Source organism: Rattus rattus, chromosome 6 (genome assembly GCF_011064425.1).
Source record: "Rattus rattus isolate New Zealand chromosome 6, Rrattus_CSIRO_v1, whole genome shotgun sequence".
Classification (NCBI taxonomy): Eukaryota; Metazoa; Chordata; class Mammalia; order Rodentia; family Muridae; genus Rattus; species Rattus rattus.
The window spans coordinates 19,129,718-19,148,932 of NC_046159.1; the positions used below are offsets into that span (position 1 = coordinate 19,129,718).

Sequence of the window (19,215 nt, forward strand, 5' to 3'; positions counted from 1 at the left end):
GGACTGAATCCGTGTCCTCACAGATCTTGAGGATACCAGGATGCATGCCCCGCCCTGAGGGTGTTGGTTCAAATAGTGAATTTCTTCCTGACGCTCTGTTTCATCATTTCTTACAGGTGTGCAGATCAGTAAGACACACTCAGTTTTTATCACCTCAGTGCTTGGCACTGTCAGCTTTGAGAACATGGACTCTTTCTACAGGAGAGGGATCCCTTATTTTGGAACTGTAGGTTTGATGGGTACTTTTAAAGAAACGTCTCTGGTTTTCTCCGTTCATCCCTTGAAGTCTTCTAGACACTTTCATTCTAGGGTCGCAAGCCAATTTTAATATCATTATGATGTCTGGTTGGTATGCTTGGAAAGTTCTAGGGCTAACAGAAACCAATGTGTAAGGCAGCAGCTTCTCCTGCTTTATGTGTAAACACATATGTGAAATTTCTGTTAAATCGCTATCATGAATTAAAAATTCCTTGTAGAAATTCAGAGTTTCATGTTCTAAGAATATTAACACTTCTGCTTTTCTACAGCTTAAATTTTCTGGCCCCAATAACACACCGATGGTGAACAAGCTTTTGCAACTGGAGCTCGATGGCAAACCTCTAGGGAATTACACCACAGATGAGAAGGGGGAAGCTCAATTTTCCATTAACACTTCAGAGATATTCGAGGCACAGATGAGCTTAAAAGTAAGACATCCAAGGGCTGGCAGAGACTGTCAAGAATCCCATTGTAGCCCCAATGCTAGGGACCTGGAACATAGAAGGATCTTAGATAGTAGCATCTTTTCTGTGACTTGCTTGCCCATTCAGTAGTCAGTGAGAGCAGAGTTCAGAAGATGAGATGCTACCACTCTCTCACAGCGACTATCGTGACCAGTATGTCTTCTGTGGAAGTAGACATAGAATGTAAGAAAATCCGGCCTTCTCCCTTACATCACCCTGTACATAGAGATTTCTTTTCTGAGCCTTCCACAGAAGTTCGCAGTTAGACAGTTTGTCATGGCTTGCGTGCAGGTGAAGGATACAGAACTTAGCTCTAAGTTTCTGACTGTAATTAAAAGCAAAAATCCAAAGTATGCCTGTCATTGTAGCACTCAGGACGCTGAGACAGGAGGATCTTGAGTTGCAGGTCATACTGGGATACATAGCCAATCACTCTCCTCACAAACACACATACCCCAGCTCACACACACAGAATAAAAAACATAACAATTCACTCTCAGTCCAGTCAGACAGTTTCCTAACAAGGTCACTGTGTATGCATATATATATATATATATATATATATGTATATGTGCATATATATATACAAATATACATATACATATATATATAAAAGAGAGAATGATATTATTATCTCACTTTGTGCGAGTCAGTTCTCTCTTTCCCACCACAATGGTCCTGAGAATCAAACTTGGGTGGTGAGGCTTGGTGGTAAGCGCCCCCACATGGTGAGCTGCCCCACCAGCCTCCGCCATAACAGCTGTGAGCTAGGTTCCTTCCTGGTTGGAAGAGATGACCAGTCTTGTGTTGGGTAGCAATCCCTGTCTTAGAGGTGCCCATTGTTCTAAAGCCTTTCCTTTGCTTCTGTCCTGCCAGGCCACATATGTCCGACCTAGAAGCTGCCATCGTTCCAGCTGGTTGGACCCTGAGTATTTGGATGCCTACTTCTCAGCCTCACGCTTTTACTCCCAGACCAGCAGCTTCATGAAGATCATTCTCGAGCCAAAGCCGCTTCCGTGTGACCAAGAGCAGATGGTCTCAGTGCTTTACTCCCTAAACCCCGAGGTTTACAAGGAGGCCTCAAAAGTGACCTTCTTCTATTTGGTAAGCTTCAGCTGGTGGATCTGTCTAATCCGCACAGCACAGTTTAGGGGATGTCACCTGTCAGACCTTGTCAATCTAAGTGAGCTCCACCTACCCACTTTGCTGTTGAATACCCCTGGCTCCATGAAGAACACAGAAACATGCTTGCAAAATGATCCCAGCCAATCTGAGCTCCCCTTAGACTGAGGCATTTGCTTCTTCAGTCGTTCCGTTGTACTTCACATCAGACGTTTATGACCGTGTGTGAAGGGTTAAATAATGTAGAAAGCTCAAAAGGATGAGTAGAAAAGGAATCTGTTCTCATTCCCTCTCGCAGAGGCTCCCGGGAGAGTGAAAACAGACTTGGAAATTAAGGCATTCCTACTTCCACCCCTCCACTCTCTCCTAGTCCCCAAGTACACGTGTCCTCCTTGAACACATTGTCCAGACGCTCTAAGCTCTGGTGTTCTCAGCTGTATATTCCTAACTCGAAACATTAGTGGGATCATTTAGACTCACAAAAGTGGAACAGTAAGTAGGCCTGAGGCACTGACAGAGTTCCATGCATGTGGAGTCATCTAGTCGGCCTTACAGGCATTAACAGCATGAACCAAATGGGTAGATAACAGGCAGGCGAAGTTGCTACCTTTCACGTGTATTAGATGGCTTCACAGAGCTTTGAGTTTTTCCCCTGTTCTGGCCCAATATGTGTGAATCCACTTAATATTCATTTGTGGAAGCTACCTTGTTACAGGACAGAATGGGCACCAGATTAGCCTGTGAGGACATGGTATGATGTAAGTTCAATGCTCACACTGGGTCTTCTCTGTCTGGCACAGGTGATGGTGAGAGGAAGCATCTTCCTCAGTGGACAGACAGAAGTCAGAGTTCAAGGTGGATACGATGCCCTTGCTTTGGAATACATGCCTTATCTCCGTGCTTTCTCCAAGTTAGGATGAGCCCTTGTTACCACGAGCAGTTGGAGGGCAGTAGGTAGCATGGCCTGAGGGAACACTGAGTAGTTTGAATTTCTACCTTTCTATCACTGCTCTAGTTCGCTTTCTATCGCTGTGATAAACACTAGCCAAAAGCAACTTCAGGAAGAAATTTAGGTCACGGAGGGAAGTCGGGAGCAGGAATTCAAGGCAGGAACCTGGAGGCAGGAACTGGAGCAGAAACCGTGGAGGAGCACTGCTAACTGGCTTGCTCTCGATGGCTTGCCCAGCTTGCTTTCTTATATGCCCTAAGTCCTCCTGTCCAGGAGTGGCACAACCCACAGACAAGGCCACATCCATCATTAGTCAAGAAAAGGCCCTGATAGACATGCCTACGGGCCAATTAGATGAAGGAAGTTCCATAATTGAAGTTTCCTCTTCCCAGCTGACTCTAGTTGGTGTCAAGTTGACAAAACATACCTGGACCCATCAGTTAATCCTGTGCATCATAGAAAAGTGATGTCTAAGGCAGTCCTACGTAGTATCTTCATCTGTGTATAAGTCCCCACTTCGCCTGCATCTGAGCAAGGCCCGGCTCTATTTTTCTATCCACATGCCATTTCCCTTCATCTAAGCCAACCCAGAGAGACAATCGAGCGCCAGGACTGTGTCATCTGTGACCTTCCTGTTTCCACAGCCCGGAATGGAAACTTCTCCTTCCCAATCATCGTCAGTGCTGATCTGGCGCCAGCAGCTGACCTGTTTGTCTACACCTTCCACCCCAGCGGGGAAATCGTCGCAGATAGTGTCAAGCTCCAGACTGAGAAGTGCTTTAAAAACAAGGTGATGTTTCCCTTACCAGCAGGGTGGCCATTTTGCTTCCTGCTACCTCCTTTTTAAGGTTCGTTCTTACATAAACTTGTTTATTTGGTGTGTATGTGTGTGCCCATGCACACATGTATGCATGCGTGCCCTTGAGGTGAATGTGTTAAGAGCAGAGGACAGTTTGCAGAACTCCATTCTCTCCTGCCACCATGCGGGTTGGATAGACCTTCAACTGTCAGCCCTGATAGCAAGCATTCTCAACCACTGTGCTGTCCTCCAGCCCTGTCTCTATCTGCGCCCCCTCCCCTCCAATCGTCACACAGTAATCTTACAGTTAAATTACTGAAGAATGAGAGTCACAAAGAATTGTCTTGCTGACGCCTGGTCATTGGAAGCTAGGGGATTTGGGGAGAGTGAAAAATATTCCCACAAGGAGCTGAGAATAGGCAGGAAAATGTACGTACAGAAGTCAGTCAGGATTTGTTTGGGAAAGGCTGGATTTATTCAAGTTTTCTTCACGTGTAATTGGCTCTACCCCTCATTATTTTCCTTTCTCCACTTCAGGTTAGCATAAAGTTCTCAAAGGAGCAGGACCTACCCGGCTCTAACACCAGCCTTCATCTTCAAGCGGCCCCTGGCTCCTTCTGTGCCCTGCGAGCGGTGGACAAAAGTGCCCTTCTACTGAACCACGAACAAGAAATGACACCAGAGAGTGTAAGCAGCATTGTTTCTCGGTGTTCCCGAGCTGTGTGGCTGCAAGCCCTGCCCTTCCTCGCATGCTTTTATTTGAGATGGAACATGTTGAAAGCATCAAGCCTTTGTTTCATCCTCAGTCATTAGCATGGGTTATTAACTAAGTGAGTTGTCTGCTTGGCATTCACAGCAGTACAGAACTCTATACATAATTATAAGGGTTAAGAATTCTATATGTCACTTGACCTTTTTCCCTTACTGTTTTTAATATTCTTCCTTTGTTTTGTGCATTTGGCGTTTTGACTGTTATGTGACAGGAGGAATTACTTTTCTGGTCCAATCTATTTGGAGTTCTGTAGGCTTCTTGTATGTTTATGGGCATCTCTTTCTTTAGGTTGGGGAAGTTTTCTTCTATGATTTTGTTGAAGATGTTTCCTGGCCTTTTAAGTTGGGAGCCTTCACTCTCTTCTATACCTATTATCCTTATGTTTGATCTTCTTATTGTGTCCTGGATTTCCTGGATATTTGAGGATAGGAGCTTTTTCCGTTTTATATTATCTTTGACAGTTGTGTCAATGTTTTCAAAAAAAGAAGTGGGTAATATAATAATAAATTTCAGCTTTTTGTGATGTTCAAAAAAAGAATTCTAAAACAATATGATATTTTAAAATCATAGTGAGGGCCTTTTGGTTTTTTGTTTTGTTTTGTTTTGTTTTTGTTTTTGTTTTTTGTTTTTTTTTTAAGTTGGTCTCTATGTTCTTTGACAATGCCCAATTATGTTTTTGACATTAACTAATCTACTGGCCCAGGATGACCCAGGCCTGACTTTACTTTTTTTGTACCAGCCTTGCAAACTGATTTTTTTTTTCAGAAAGCCCTCATTCCTTGAATATGAGATATTTATCTAGTTCATCTTTTTTTTAATAAAATATATCCAGTTGACATGTGATCTCTGTTCAAGAGACACAAGACACTGCCCTTATCCTGGACTACATTTCTTTTTAGTCTGTGTATTTCTTGGTTTTACAGTCCACTGGGTTTTCTTTTCCTATGTCAGTCCAACAGTTTGAATGACAGAGATTAATTTTTGGTAGGAATCAGCTCCTTTGACAGGTACCCCAACTTTATGTATCTCAACTCTGGGGCCACTTGCACTTCTAGTTGATTTTCAATATCCACCTTCTAACTTCTCTGGCTCAAGGAGAGAAAGCTAACTGGTATTTTTACTGAAATTACATGGAATTTACAAATTCACCTCTGTGCTGCCCCCTAATGGGGGAAGATTCCAATTGGAAATTTTAAAATGGCTTTTTAAAAAATAATTTTTCCAAGTATAATTTTTCTGTTACTCATGAATTACATTTTAAACATTTTTCTTATGTAAACTTTTTATTTGTTCACAAGTGTGTCATAATAACTCTGTTGCTGTTGTAAACAAGGCTTTCTTCCACTATTTATTCTATTGTTATTCCTGAACCCAGCAGCTGTTTTGCACAATAATTTACATTTTGCTAACTTGCTAAATTCCTTGGTTAGTTGAATTATATTTTTCACTGATTCTCTGTTTCCATGTATTACAATGTTGCCATCAAATAGAAAGTTTTCTTTTCCTTAGCCTCCCTTCCCTCCCCCTCCCCCTTCCTCCCTCTCACCTCCCTCCTCCCTCCTTCCCTTTCTTGCTCTCTTCCTTCCTCCATCCCTGTCTGTCCTCCTTCCCCTTCCTTCCTTCCTCCCTGCCTTCCTTCATCCCTATCTCTCCTCCCTCCCCTCCCACTTGCTCCCTTCCTTTTCATTCCATGCCTCTGTTTTCTCCTTGCCTGATTGCAGTGCAGAACCGCACTGTGGAACAGTGGCCTCCTTGCCTTGTCCTAGCCTTAGTAGAAAGAGAGGAACGTGAGCTCCTGGTGACCTGCGAATAACAGTCTCGTAACCACTTCCTGTGCTTGTTTTATAAAAGTTGGCTCTTTAAGTACTGTCTCTCGATTGGTGCTAGCTCTGCTACATTTCTTAAGAGATTAAGATTTATTAGTTTATGTATATGAATGCTTTGTCTGCATATACGTCTATGCATGCTGGAAATCGAAGCCAGGTTCTCTGGAAGAGCAGAGGCTCCTAACCTGCCTCTGCCTCTAAGTGCTGAAATTAAAGGTCTAAGCCTCATCATAGCAATGAAATTTTATTATAGTGACTTTCTCAAGAATAATATAGCTTCACTTTTTTCTTGTTTAACCTTGAAACCCAGCCAGTCATTCTAAGTAATAGCCAGGGACCCTGGCCAGTGACCAGCTCCACAGTCAGTAGTCTTGACCGTTCCCTTCCTCTCACTGTAAAGTTGCATCCTTCCTTCCTTGGAAGAGCACATCCTGCTTACAGCCGCGTTTCTCTATTGCCCCCTGAGCTATCCCACTTTCCAGACATCTTTCAGTGACATAAATAGTGTATTCTCTGCTAGCTTCCTCAGTAGGGCACAAGAATTCCATCACATCTTCATACTTAGAATCGTTTTTCTAAAGCCTCGATATAGAAGATGAGTGAACACCTGTAATGTCAGCGCTTGGGAGGTACAGGCAGGAGGATCAGGAGTGGAGAGCCAACCTCAGCTGCTTGAGACCTGTTTTTAAAAAAACAAAATAAAATAAAACAAAACAAAACAAAAAACCCCAAAAAACAAAAACAGGGCTGAAGCAATGGCTCAGTGGTGAAGAGCACTGGCTGTTCTTCCAGAGGTTCTGAGTTCAATTCCCAGAAATTGCATGGTGACTCATAGCCATCTGTAATCGGATCCAATGCCTTCTTCCAGTGTGTCTGAATTAATTGAATAAATAAATATTTTTAAAAACCAAAGCTAACAACAAACAAAACCTTTTAAAAGTAAAGAACAATGACTTGATACATGGAAGACAGGTTATGGGACTATTAAATTTGGGACTTGTGTTTTTCTTGAAAACCCTGCTCCTTTGTACCTTACTGTGAACATTTTTTAAAGGAATTATGATGTCAGACTAACTTAGTCTCTCTGGGAGGCCATTTGACCTTCTTGTTTGGAAGCCTTGGAGGGTTTTTTCCTCCTTTATATTTAAACTAAGATATCTCTCAGGATTCATTGTGTGGGAGAAAAATCCAAAGCTTAGTCTGCACTATAACTTAAAAATTAAGCCTTTTGACTTCTTCCCTTTCTTAAAAAATTTCATCCACGTTAGCTCATTTTCACACGCTCTCAAACTCTCAAGTTTGCCTGTGACCTGCTTCGATTCTTTCTCTTTTTTTCTTTGTTTTCCATTTCTCTTCTAGAAGCTGGGTGTGCTGGGTGTGGTGATCACATCTATAATCTCTTTCCCTGGGGGGCAGATACAGGGAAATCAGGAGTTCAAAGCCAAGAGCCCCTGCCTCAACAAACAAACAAACAATGGCTGGTTCCTGTCTGTCATTTTTCTCTTGGGGTCTTTACCCCTTAGAGTTCATTTCTGATGTGTTCTTCTTCGGAGTTCGTTCTCAATCATTTCTTCCTTGGATTTGCCCATTTTCATACTTTCTTCGTTGAATTTCCGATTCATGATCTCTTTAAATACCGTGCATGTCCATTTGCGAAGACTCCCTTTACTCCGAATTATCTGAGCAATGCTTTCCCCTTGTTAGTTGATTAATTGGCCTGAGGAGTTTCATTAACTAAAGTGTGTCCTCTGTTTGATCCTTTCCCATCTTCCCCTCCCTCAAGCACCATCTCCAAGGGTCCGGAATCTCCTCCATTGACACCGTTCCCCCCACACCAGGCATGTGTTTGAGTGAACGGAAGCCACCCCTCCATTTCAAGCTCTTCCCTCTCACTGGGAGCTGATGTGTCAGGAGAAGATGGTTCCTATTTTAACAGGAGTTGTTGGAGTGTTTTTACATGGAATGAATTTGGTTTGTTTTTCTTCTAATGCCTTCATGTCATTCTCCTCCTGTGCATGCTAAGCTTTCCTTCAGTTTTACATATTCTCAACTTTTCTAGCAGTCTCTGAGAACATGGTGCCCATGAATCTACCAACAACGGAAAAGATTCCAGGAAGATTCACTGTCCCTTCTAACTGTAAAAGTATAAGTTGTTGATCTCACTCCTGGTTTACTTTTTGATTGGTTGCACCCAGTACTGGGCATCGTAAGAACAGTTCCCTATGAATATATAAAGTATTTTGCCACTTGTTCATTAATACGTAGATCCAGGCAGCTGACGTCATCCTCCGGGTCTAGAAACTCCACTACTATAACTTCAGACAGTTATCTGTGTGCTAGGCTTTGGAACAGCCGGGAGTTCTCCACGACCTTTCTTATTTGCTATCCCAAAAACCTACCCTATGAGCCAGAAGAGTTTGTGAATAACATTGACTACACAAAACAATATTGGTCTCCTCATTTGAATTTTTGGAAAGGTGACTCGGCAGTAAACGGTTGTGACACAAACTTTTCCCAATCTTATAATTATGCAAGGAGGGCTTCAAGTCACCGAGGACCGTGTACTCATCTCCTAGGTATACAACATGATCCCGTACGTCCATCAATATGGTTATTTCTACAATGGTCTCAACTTGGATGATGAGAGAGCCGACCCATGCATCCCTCAGAAGGACTTGTTCCACAATGGGCTGTATTATAAACCTACAAGCAATGTTTGGGATGGAGACCTCTCTAATCTTGTCAGGGTAAGATCACAGAGGAGTCTGTAAAACATTTCTTCTTGTAGCTTTAGTGGTCGTAACCCCGTCTCTCTCACACTATAGATTCTTTCTATACCGTGCTGACAGCATACTCTTTTAAAAAGAGATGTTAATCCTGTTGGCTTTTTTTTTTTTTTTTGCATTTTGCTAAAACTAAGTTATATAGCTAGAATCATGGAACCCCTGAGGAGATGGTATTCAATTTCTTGCAATATATCTTATGTGTCAATAGTTAAGCCAAGAAGATAACTTATATTCTTTATTCCACATAATTGGACACTGACGACTACACGTGCTCAGGGGCCATGCAAGCATCTTTATGATCAGAATCACTGTGAATGAAGAAGAGGACACTGAATCAGACAGGCTTTAGTTCAAGTCCCAGTTCTGCTGATTAACACACGTGAACTGTATAGACATGCATGTGCATGTGAGCATGCATGTTTGCTGTTAAGACAGTGATGGTGCTGATTTCTTGTATTCCCTTAAGCATAAATGGAAAAAATGGAAATATTAGCCCATTAATAATAAGAAAAATAGTGGTTATCAGAGATTCTATGTCTGTGATCCTGAATCCTGGCTGCACAGAAAATACGCATAGTTATTGTGTAATTATTATGACTGTAGCCCTCTCATAATTCACTCTAGAAAGGAATGTATAATTTTTTTGTGTCTTCCTCTGAAAGAATATGGCTCTGAAAATCTTTACGAATATCCGTTACCGGAAACCGGAAGTGTGTTCATACCAGGAAAACCAGCCTTTGCTGAGGACATTCAATGACCCAAATGAACGGATAATGATGTACGGTGGTGGTGGTGGCGCACCAGCTGCTTCTGCCTGTGGGTAATCTAGAGCTTCCCGTCGGAGTGGTATTCAATAGAAGTCTTTGGATTGAGAGTTTGTACGATTAAAAACCATGCAAAACAAGGGCTTATAGATGATTTAGGATGATTCAAAGCAAGAGCTAGACTTTCTGCAGTTCAACGAGACAGGCTGGAAATATTTTTGGTGATAAAGAATAATTAGCTTCTAATATAAAAGGAGGTTCAGGTTTTGGTTTGTTTTTTTTTTTTTTAATTTTTGTTTGTTTCTTAAGACGAGGTCTTACCCTGTAGCCCAGGTTGGCCTCAAACTTGTTATGTAGCCAAGGATGACCTTAAACGACTGATTAACCCGACTCCACCTCTCAAATACTGGGTCTGAGAGCATATGTCACGTGCCCAGCTCAATGGTTACTATTTTGGTGTAAAAACACCAACTAAGCACATCGCATGTAGCCTATAGGGCACTCCTATAGAGGAATGTGTTCTGGAGAATTCCAAGTATTAATGGCGCAAAAAAAGTAAGCAAAAATAATGCCAGTGAGCAGAGTTGGTCAAGGGTCAGTGAGGACATTTAAAATTCATCCAGACTTGGCTGTAGGTGATGTGCTGTTTGTTTGTTGTAGCTTTTAAACAAATATTGAAATTTGAGCACCGAAATAGTGATACCTGGATTGAGATTTGAATTTCTCAGCAATTAAGAGCTCACTCATCTAAAGGGAGTGGGAGATGGCTCGCTGGGTAATCTGCTTGCTGTGCAGTCGTGAGGACCTGAGTTTGGTCCCTAGTCCCCACAGAAATGCCAGGCATGCCAGTGCACACCTGTTGTTACCCTAGTTCTCAGGAGCAGCGACAGGTAGTCTCCGGGGGTCATCGGCTGGCCAGTCTAGTTGACATGTCAAGGTGCAGGCTCAGTGAGACCCTGCTTCAAAAATTAAGACGGAAAAGCAAATAAGGAAGACACCTGAAATCCACCATGGCCTCACAGGTGGTCACACATCATGCACATGCGCACATACATAGCTGAACTAGGCATGTGGTACTAAGGCACAGCACATACATTCGCTCTTTCTGCACAGGACACTTCTTTACATCTTTCTCCCTCTCATTTTAGTTCATGACGCTCCTGACAGCATCAGCCATGCAAAAGCGGCCATCAAAGAGACAGTCAGGACAAACTTCCCCAAGACCTGGCTGTGGAACCTCATCAGCGTGGAGTGAGTTTTATTTTCCCACACTTCTTAGTTTTTTATCTTAAACGTATTTCTCCCCTTTGTGTCTCTATCTCTATTTTTTTTCTTCTGATTTGTTAACTTTCATTCCTGGGCAATAAAGTAGGGAAGTATTTGTTGTTTACAAAACATCGTTCATCTCTTCGTCCCAATACGAGTTTGATCATTAGTTTGCTTGTTTGTTTCAGTAAAGCATTACTTTCCCACCAAGATCTTCACTTCTATAAATTTTATGCAGGTAGCATATGCTACCTCAATTTCTTTAAAAAAGGTATTCATAGAAATATGCATTGCTGTGGTTCTATTCTACAGACATCGGATGAGGGCTATGTATCTAGTGCCTTACCTAAACATTTTCCAACCTTCAATCACTTTATTTGTGTGTGCTCTGCATGATATCGGGTTCCCACTCACAGGATGTGTGTCACCAACAGCCTGTCTTCTCAGTTCCTCAGGCTCAACAAACGTTTCGTTCCTTGTCCCTGATACCATCACCCAGTGGCAGGCCAGCGCCTTCTGTGTCAACGGCAATGCTGGGTTTGGCATTTCACCCAAAGTGTCCCTACAAATCTCCCAGCCCTTCTTCATGGAAGTTACCTCACCCTTTTCTGTTGTTCGAAGTGAACAGAGTGACCTCGTTGTCACTGTCTTCAACTACCGGACTACATGTGTAGAGGTAGGCCACGTCCTTTGATCAGGAAACAAAAATCCAGCAAAGATAAATTATTTATTATTCTTTACACTAAATATCACCATAGTCTCTCTATTAACAAATAAAAACACATACTCCAAGGACGTCATTTCTTTGTATAATCTTGAGAAATAATTATTGAGATTTTTAATTTTATTTTCTATATGGTATTGTTTTACCTACATGTATGTGCACCACATGCATTTCTGAGACCCGCAGATATCAGGAAAGGACATTAGATGCCTTGAACTGTAGTTATACAGAATTGTGAGCCCCCACATGGGTGCCAGGAACTGAACCCTGGTCCTCTGCAACAGCACCCAGTGCTCTTAACTGCCGAGCAAACTCTGTGACCCCAGAAACAATTGTTTTAGATCACAACAATGACGTGAAACTTTAGTGAGAATAAGATTTTCTGATGCACAGTCTACCATTCTGTGAGTTCGTGACCGAGTCCTCATGCATCTTTTCAGTTCACTACATTAAAATAGGGAGGGTCTTCTTGAGATGACGCACGGCAACTTCTTCTTTGAAGACAACAAAGAAACCATTGTGCAATAAGTCGTAGAATCTAAATCAAAGGGGGGATTTAAAATGCCACCCCTGTGGCCATTATTCCCTTTTTAGATTTCCGTTCAGTTAGAAGCATCTGAGAATTATGAAGCAAGCATCAACACCCAGAGTAACACTGACAGTGAGGTCCTGCCGGCTGGAGAACAGAAAACGTATGTCTGGACCGTTACACCAAAGACACTGGGTAAGCAGATGTGCCACTCTCTCATGGACTGACTACATTTTAGCAACCTCTGTTTTCCTTAGATTTTTCCAAAACACATAACTTTCTTTGCCATCGTATTTTAGCTGCCTTAATTCATTTCTCTATATTCAAAATTCTTATCACGCAGTTTCTTTATTTAGAGAAGATTTTGTTTTATTTCTGTGCATGTGCCTGTTATATGTATTTGTCACCATGCACATGCAGGCACCCATGGAATCCAGAAGAGGGTGCTCCATTGGAACCTAAATTATAGATGGTTTTGAGTTACGTGTCATTAGTGCTGGAAACCAAACCCAGGTCTTCTGTAAGAGCAGCAAGTGCTCTTAAACACTGAGCCCACTTGCCAGCCCTACAGCTCCTTATTATCAATACTCTGTGGAACAGAACTCCATTCATTCACATAGAAATTATAATGAGATTAAGCCATGGCACAAACACTAATTTGTGTGATTTGTCAACTCCATACATCATATATCTCAAATGAAGATCATGTTTTTTTATTATTATTATTATTATTATTATTATTATTATTATTAACCATTCCATACATTTACATCTCAAATGATATCCCCCTTCCAGGCCACCCCTCCACAACCCCCCATCCCACCTCTGCCATCTCCCCCCTCCCCTTTGCCTCTATGAGGGTGCTCCCCCACCCACCATCTCCCACCCCACTGCTCCAGCATTCCCCTACACTGGGGCATCAGACTTCCACAGGACCAAGGGCCTTCCCTCCCATTGACATCAGACAAGACCACCCTCTGCTACATATATATCTAGAACCAAGGATCCCTCCCTGTATACTCCTTGGTTGGTGGAGACCATGTTTCTTTAATGCTACCCCAGTTGGTCCTCCATCACGATCATCAGTTATGAGAGTAACTAAAATTTTGTTTTTTAACTAAACAGACCAACAGATACCAAAAATACCAATCAGTGGGTGAGGATCAAATACTGAGAACTTTGCTTTAGTGCCTGGCCATTTAGAAAAGTAACTTTAGAAGGCTATGGCTGCTGATATAAAAGAAGGAGAAAGTTTAAAAGTTTAGTGAACCAGAAACTTTTTAAAACTATTTAATACTTACTAAAAGTATTTTATTTCACATCCTTTATTCATTGGATTATTACATCAGTGAGAAATATGAGATTCTTTTAAAAAAATTCAGTTGTGATAGTGATTTACCTCAGACCATTTTTCTGTTACACTCAAACTTTCTTAATTTTTATGCACTGTACCATCTTCAAATCTCTTACTCTGGAAAGCGAGGAAGAATCCTGCACTCACTGTTGCATTTTTGTGGTGTTCAAAGGCTCTGCAAAGCAAAGAAAGAAATAAGCAAAACCCACAACAAAGAAACAGGAACAATACATTGGTTGTGTCTACAGCCCACAGATGATATTACGCCTTGCCGATAAGCTTTACCAATCCTCCAATGTCTGTAAACAGGGACCCAGCAGATCAGTTTTGATTACATACTGTGATACCACAGAAATTGAAATCAACAAATTCCTTGCCAGCACTCAGTTTATATCTGGTGGCCCTTGTGCTGTATTATATTTTACTATTTCTCTTTGATCGTAGGAAACATTAGAAACCCCAGTTATTATCAGGTGCACTGGTGTTTCTCTTTGATCCTGAGAAATATTAAGAACCAGGAAGGTTGTTGCACACCTTTAGTTCCAGCCCTCAGGAGGCAGATCTCTGTGAACTCTAGGCCTGGTCTATATAGTGAGTCTAGGCTAGCCAGGGCTACACTGTGACACACTATCTCAGAAAAAAAAAAAAAAAAGGAAGGAGAAGGGAGGGGAAGGGGAGAAGGGAGGACAAGGGAAGGGAAAAGGAAAGGGAGGGGAGGGGAAAGGAGGGGAAGGGGAAGGGAGGGGAAGGGAAAGGGAGGGGAAGGGAAAGGGAGGGGAAGGGAAAGGGAGGGGAGGGAAGGGAAGGGAAGGGAACCTGCAGCTTTTTGGTGTTATATTGTTCAATGTCATTCTGTAAACAATGTCAAAGTGGTGGTACAGGTTTATAAGATGTTATCTTTCTTAAAATTTGTTAGTTCTAAGGGAGTGACTGACTAGCTTACTGCAGGGAATCCTGAAAGACGTAGAACAAGACAGGAGAAGAAGCAGATAGTTTGATCTAAACTTTCATGTGATGGTAAAAGTTGACTCATCCCATTCAAGGCCTGATTGACCAACCTGACTTACCTCCCCCTGGAGAAGGAGTCACTATCCTGTAGCTTATGCTTGGCAATGTTTTCCAGGTAAAGTGAATATCACTGTAGTGGCTACATCCAAACAGAGTAGTGCCTGCCCAAATGATGCCCGTGAGGAGCAAGATGTCAACTGGAAGGACACTGTAGTCAAAACCTTACTGGTAGAGGTATGTAAGTGTGAAATACAAAGTTCTCTCTACCGGGAAACAGTGTCTAAGAGATAAACTAAAACATGGTTCTTGAAAATGCTTCATTGACTTTGGGCACAAACCTTCCAAGTTGAACAAATTGCATTATCATGCACACATCCTTTCTTTAATGAGTATCAGCCCTGGCTGGGCATGTGGCTCAAAGGGTAAGTACATTCCTAGCTTGTGCAAAGACCTGGGTTCTGCTCTCGGTATCCCCAAACTCAGGTAACAAATGAAGCCTCACCAAGGACGATGAACCCCCTTGAAACATGCTTTCTTTTTCTTGAGCTGCAGCAGCCTGTAGCTGTCCCCAACTGCCATCCTTTCTAACTGACCCTCAAGTCCAAGAGAAAAATCCTCATCTCCCTCTACATTTTGATCAGTTCCTGTCATCCTCAATAAACAACCATTGGAGCGGTTGAAAGTGTCACTCAGTGACAAGGGTTATCCTTGCACAACCTACAGGAGCAGAAGGCCTGAGGGGTCTGTAGTGTTCAGAGACGTCTACCTAGGAAGGACAGGGACAAAGAATGGCTCACAAGAACAACCATGAGCCAGCCGTACCTGTGAGAACCGATGTTTGTTTTCTTTTCCTTTATGTGGAAAAAATGATCCAACTCATTATTTTGTTCTTGTTTTGTTTACTTCCTAACAGCCTGAAGGTATTGAAAAAGAATCAACCCAAAGTTTCCTTATCTGCCCAAAAGGTAAGAGGGCTCTCCCGGCGATCACTTGGTTCTCGAGAAAGTTGTAAGCATGGCAGGTGCACTTTCTCAGCCTATGCATGAGCCACAAGACACGAGCCATGAGCCCAGTTGCCATGTGGATACATTTTTAACTTCCTCTTGCAGACTTCACGTCCCATTTTGTCTTTGTTGTATAGTTTTTAGCAAACAAAAACGTATGTGTATGAAATGTCCATCTAATGAGATAAGTCCTCTCCTACCTACCTTTTCCATCTTCTATGTTTCGGTCTCTTTGTTCATATAATTGTCTCACAGTCTTGGCCAATGGGAAACTCAGGATTTTGTTAGATAACACCAACACAGTGGTTGCTCTTATACTCTTGGTATGAAATAGTCTGTAAGATTCACTACTGACCCTCAGTGACCTGATTTGTGGCCATCATGAGTATTGTTTGAGTCAGTTGGTGGTAGCCTGACCTTCAAGTTTACTCACCCTTTGAGCATCCCTTCTGTAAGCTATGAGTCTTGTATCTTCATATTTTTCCATGCACAATTTAAGAACCAAACTGATAGAAAATTGAGACCACTGTCTAAAACGAAGTATACATCAATTTCTGGGTGTATTGATATTTTAAACTAGCTCAAAATCTGTTTAGTATTTTAATTCTTCATTACATTCATTTATGTGTGTGCACACGCAGGCATGTGTATCTGTGTGTGCTTGTGTATATGAGTGTACATGTGTAGACCACTGGGGAATGGAAGTCAAAGGACAACTTGCAGGAGTTGCTTCTCTCCTCCTACCATTGGGTTCCCGGAATTGAACTCAGATCATCAGGGTTGGTGGGACATGCTGTTACCCTCTGCGCCATCTCACTGGCCCAAAGTCGCAATTTCATTTCACCTAATAAGTAAAACTAACTGACGGCCTGCTGCTGCTGCTGTGACTTGGGGAAGGGAGTCTTTGCAGTGTTTGCATGGGTATGTCCTTTCAGGTACCAAAGCCTCAAAGCAAATAACTCTGGAATTGCCAAACGATGTAGTGGAAGGATCAGCCAGATCTTTTGTCACCGTTGTGGGTGAGTTTATAGACTTCTGTGTCTAGTGGTTTTGAAATCATATTTGAGGTGGTCTCTAAAAAGTCCTAACACAACAGAATGGAGATGTTTTCATGAGCTCTCAAGGGAGGGAGTGTGTGTAGACCGTCCTTTCTCTCTGTTCCCATGTGAGATCTGAAGGCATGAAGCTTTCAGACCTGCATCTCTATGAATACTTGCACTGGTGGGTAGTGGCAGATGCTCGGGAAACAGGAGAACCTGTTCTAACCTGTACATATGAATGCCTCTTGGAGATTATGATATGTTGTGATACTGAGAATTGACAGTAAAAAGACAGAGATGTTCCCTAAAGTCAAGTGATTTGTCTATCATCAACATGCAAGCCTGTAGAAGAGGGATGGGTTATAGTTTATATTTCATCAGGCCAGTATCTTAAAACACAAATCAGAAGCAAGCCAACAAATGAGCACACTTCCATGCTTCCTCTTTGCTCTCTGAATGAGATTTTTCTGTGCTCTGGAAATGATCTTATCCCCAGAGCCTCTCTAATTCTGCACTTCAGAACCACCTCCCTCAGGAGTCCCTCTAGGAAACTTGGTTTGCTTACATGTTTTATTTATTTTAAATTATGTATATAGGGGGCAGTATATTGACATAAGCGTAGTGTCCACAAAGGCTGGAGACAGTGATTTCCCCAGAAATGGAGTTAGAGGCAGTCGGGAGCCTTCCAATGTGGATGGTGGAAAACAAACTTGGGTCTGCTTCTGGAGCATCAAGGGTTCTTAGCCACTGAGCCACCTCTCCAGACTCCCATTTACCCATTTTAGAGTGAACTTTAAATAATTTCCTGTCCCCATAGTACCCTGTGGTTGTTACTAGTTGTTAGCATAGTGTAAGGGCCTGACTCTCCGTTTCTGCCTTTAGGAGACATTCTGGGAGTCGCAATGCAGAATCTGGAGAGCCTTCTCCAGACACCCTATGGCTGCGGTGAACAGAACATTGCCCAGCTGGCATCTGACATTTATATACTTGACTACCTCAATGCTACCAAACAGCTAACAGAAGAGGTCAGATCCAAGGCTCTTCTTCTCTTATCTAAAGGTGAGAGGGCTGAGCAGTTTCCACCCACAAAGGGGAAATCAATTGCAACCAATATTGAAATATGATCAGTCTTACTCTAGTGAGACAAAAGTGGAACTTTAGGTCCTCTGAGTCCTAGCCGTATGTTCTTTAAAATCTCTGTTCATTATTTAGCCTCCTAAATAGAACTGTGGTTTCAAATTGTGAACTTATCTTTATCTTTAAATTTTCCTTATTCATACATGCAGACAAAATGTGGTCATACCCACCCCTATGTCTCTCCTTCTTACCCTCCCCTACACGCCCCCTCCAAATTTTGTGTCTTTTATTATTATAACCCACCAAGTCCAGATAACACAGCACAGTACATATGTGCATGGTATAGAGGCCTCTCCTAGAATGGGAGTGGGCTCCCAGCGGCCATACCCTCAATAAACAATGGGTTTCCCACCTGCTGCAAACACTCACTACCAACAGCTCCTTAGCATAGAACTGAGCCTGGGGATCATCTACCCCATCTATGCCAGGATTTTGACTGGCTTGATCTTCTGTAGGACTTGAATAGGCAACCACAGCTCATATGAGCTCACAGTTGTAATGGCCGTGCCATGCTCTGAAGATGGCATTCCACAGTACACACACCCCTCCCCCATCATCGGGCTGTTGCATTCTTCCTGTCTCCTCCTCTGAGATGTCCCCTGGACCTTGACAGTCACGAAATTAATATCAATGAACTCGTTTGTAAATGGGTCATAGTTACCATACCATCTTGTTAATGAACAAGATGTTGCTGGGAGCAATGGCTGAAAACGAGTCACTTGTCAGCCCGTAGACTGACTTGGCTGCGTTCCAATGCAGTGATGTGATTGAAGGTGAATGCAGAAAGATGCATACAAGCGACATTAAAATGGGATATTGGGGACAAGTCCAGGAGGAAATGCATTTTGGGTTTTCTTCTTAGGAAAGTAAAACTGAGTGAAGTAAAATAACCTTAAGGGAAGGTGCTGAGTGCTAAGTGCAGTTCAGAGCCATAACCTTAAGGGAAGGTGCTGATTGCTAAGTGCAGCTCAGAGCCATAACCTTAAGGGAAGGTGCTGATTGCTAAGTGCAGCTCAGAGCCATAACCTTAAGGGAAGGTGCTGATTGCTAAGTTCAGAGCCATAACCTTAAGGGAAGGTGCTGATTGCTAAGTGCAGTTCAGAGCCATAACCTTAAGGGAAGGTGCTGATTGCTAAGTGCAGTTCAGAGCCATAACCTTAAGGGAAGGTGCTGATTGCTAAGTGCAGTTCAGAGCCATAACCTTAAGGGAAGGTGCTGATTGCTAAGTGCAGTTCAGAGCCATAACCTTAAGGGAAGGTGCTGATTGCTAGGTGCAGTGTGGAGCCAGCATTTAAGTAAGGCATTTTCTCTCTACACAGAGCTAGACAACCTGGAGTTTCAGGGACCCAAACTGAAGTGTCCACAGTAGCCCAGTCCAGGCCTTGTGATTTGCCCAATGTGCTCCAGGCTTTT

General features: G+C 42.5%; 1 protein-coding gene across 1 annotated transcript in view; it reads left to right on the forward strand.

Annotated features, from left to right (window-relative positions):
- LOC116904573 (ovostatin homolog) overlaps positions 1–19,215 on the forward strand; it is a 42,201-nt gene that overhangs the window by 11,273 nt on the left and 11,713 nt on the right. The window contains exons 10-24 of the mRNA XM_032907372.1: positions 117–226; positions 528–686; positions 1,599–1,826; positions 2,645–2,699; positions 3,438–3,583; positions 4,130–4,279; positions 8,767–8,937; positions 9,639–9,792; positions 10,889–10,991; positions 11,454–11,682; positions 12,325–12,454; positions 14,737–14,855; positions 15,535–15,586; positions 16,561–16,644; positions 17,548–17,724. Of these exons, the coding sequence (XP_032763263.1) occupies positions 117–226; positions 528–686; positions 1,599–1,826; positions 2,645–2,699; positions 3,438–3,583; positions 4,130–4,279; positions 8,767–8,937; positions 9,639–9,792; positions 10,889–10,991; positions 11,454–11,682; positions 12,325–12,454; positions 14,737–14,855; positions 15,535–15,586; positions 16,561–16,644; positions 17,548–17,724 (2,067 nt within the window). The remainder of the gene's footprint in view (positions 1–116; positions 227–527; positions 687–1,598; positions 1,827–2,644; positions 2,700–3,437; positions 3,584–4,129; positions 4,280–8,766; positions 8,938–9,638; positions 9,793–10,888; positions 10,992–11,453; positions 11,683–12,324; positions 12,455–14,736; positions 14,856–15,534; positions 15,587–16,560; positions 16,645–17,547; positions 17,725–19,215) is intronic.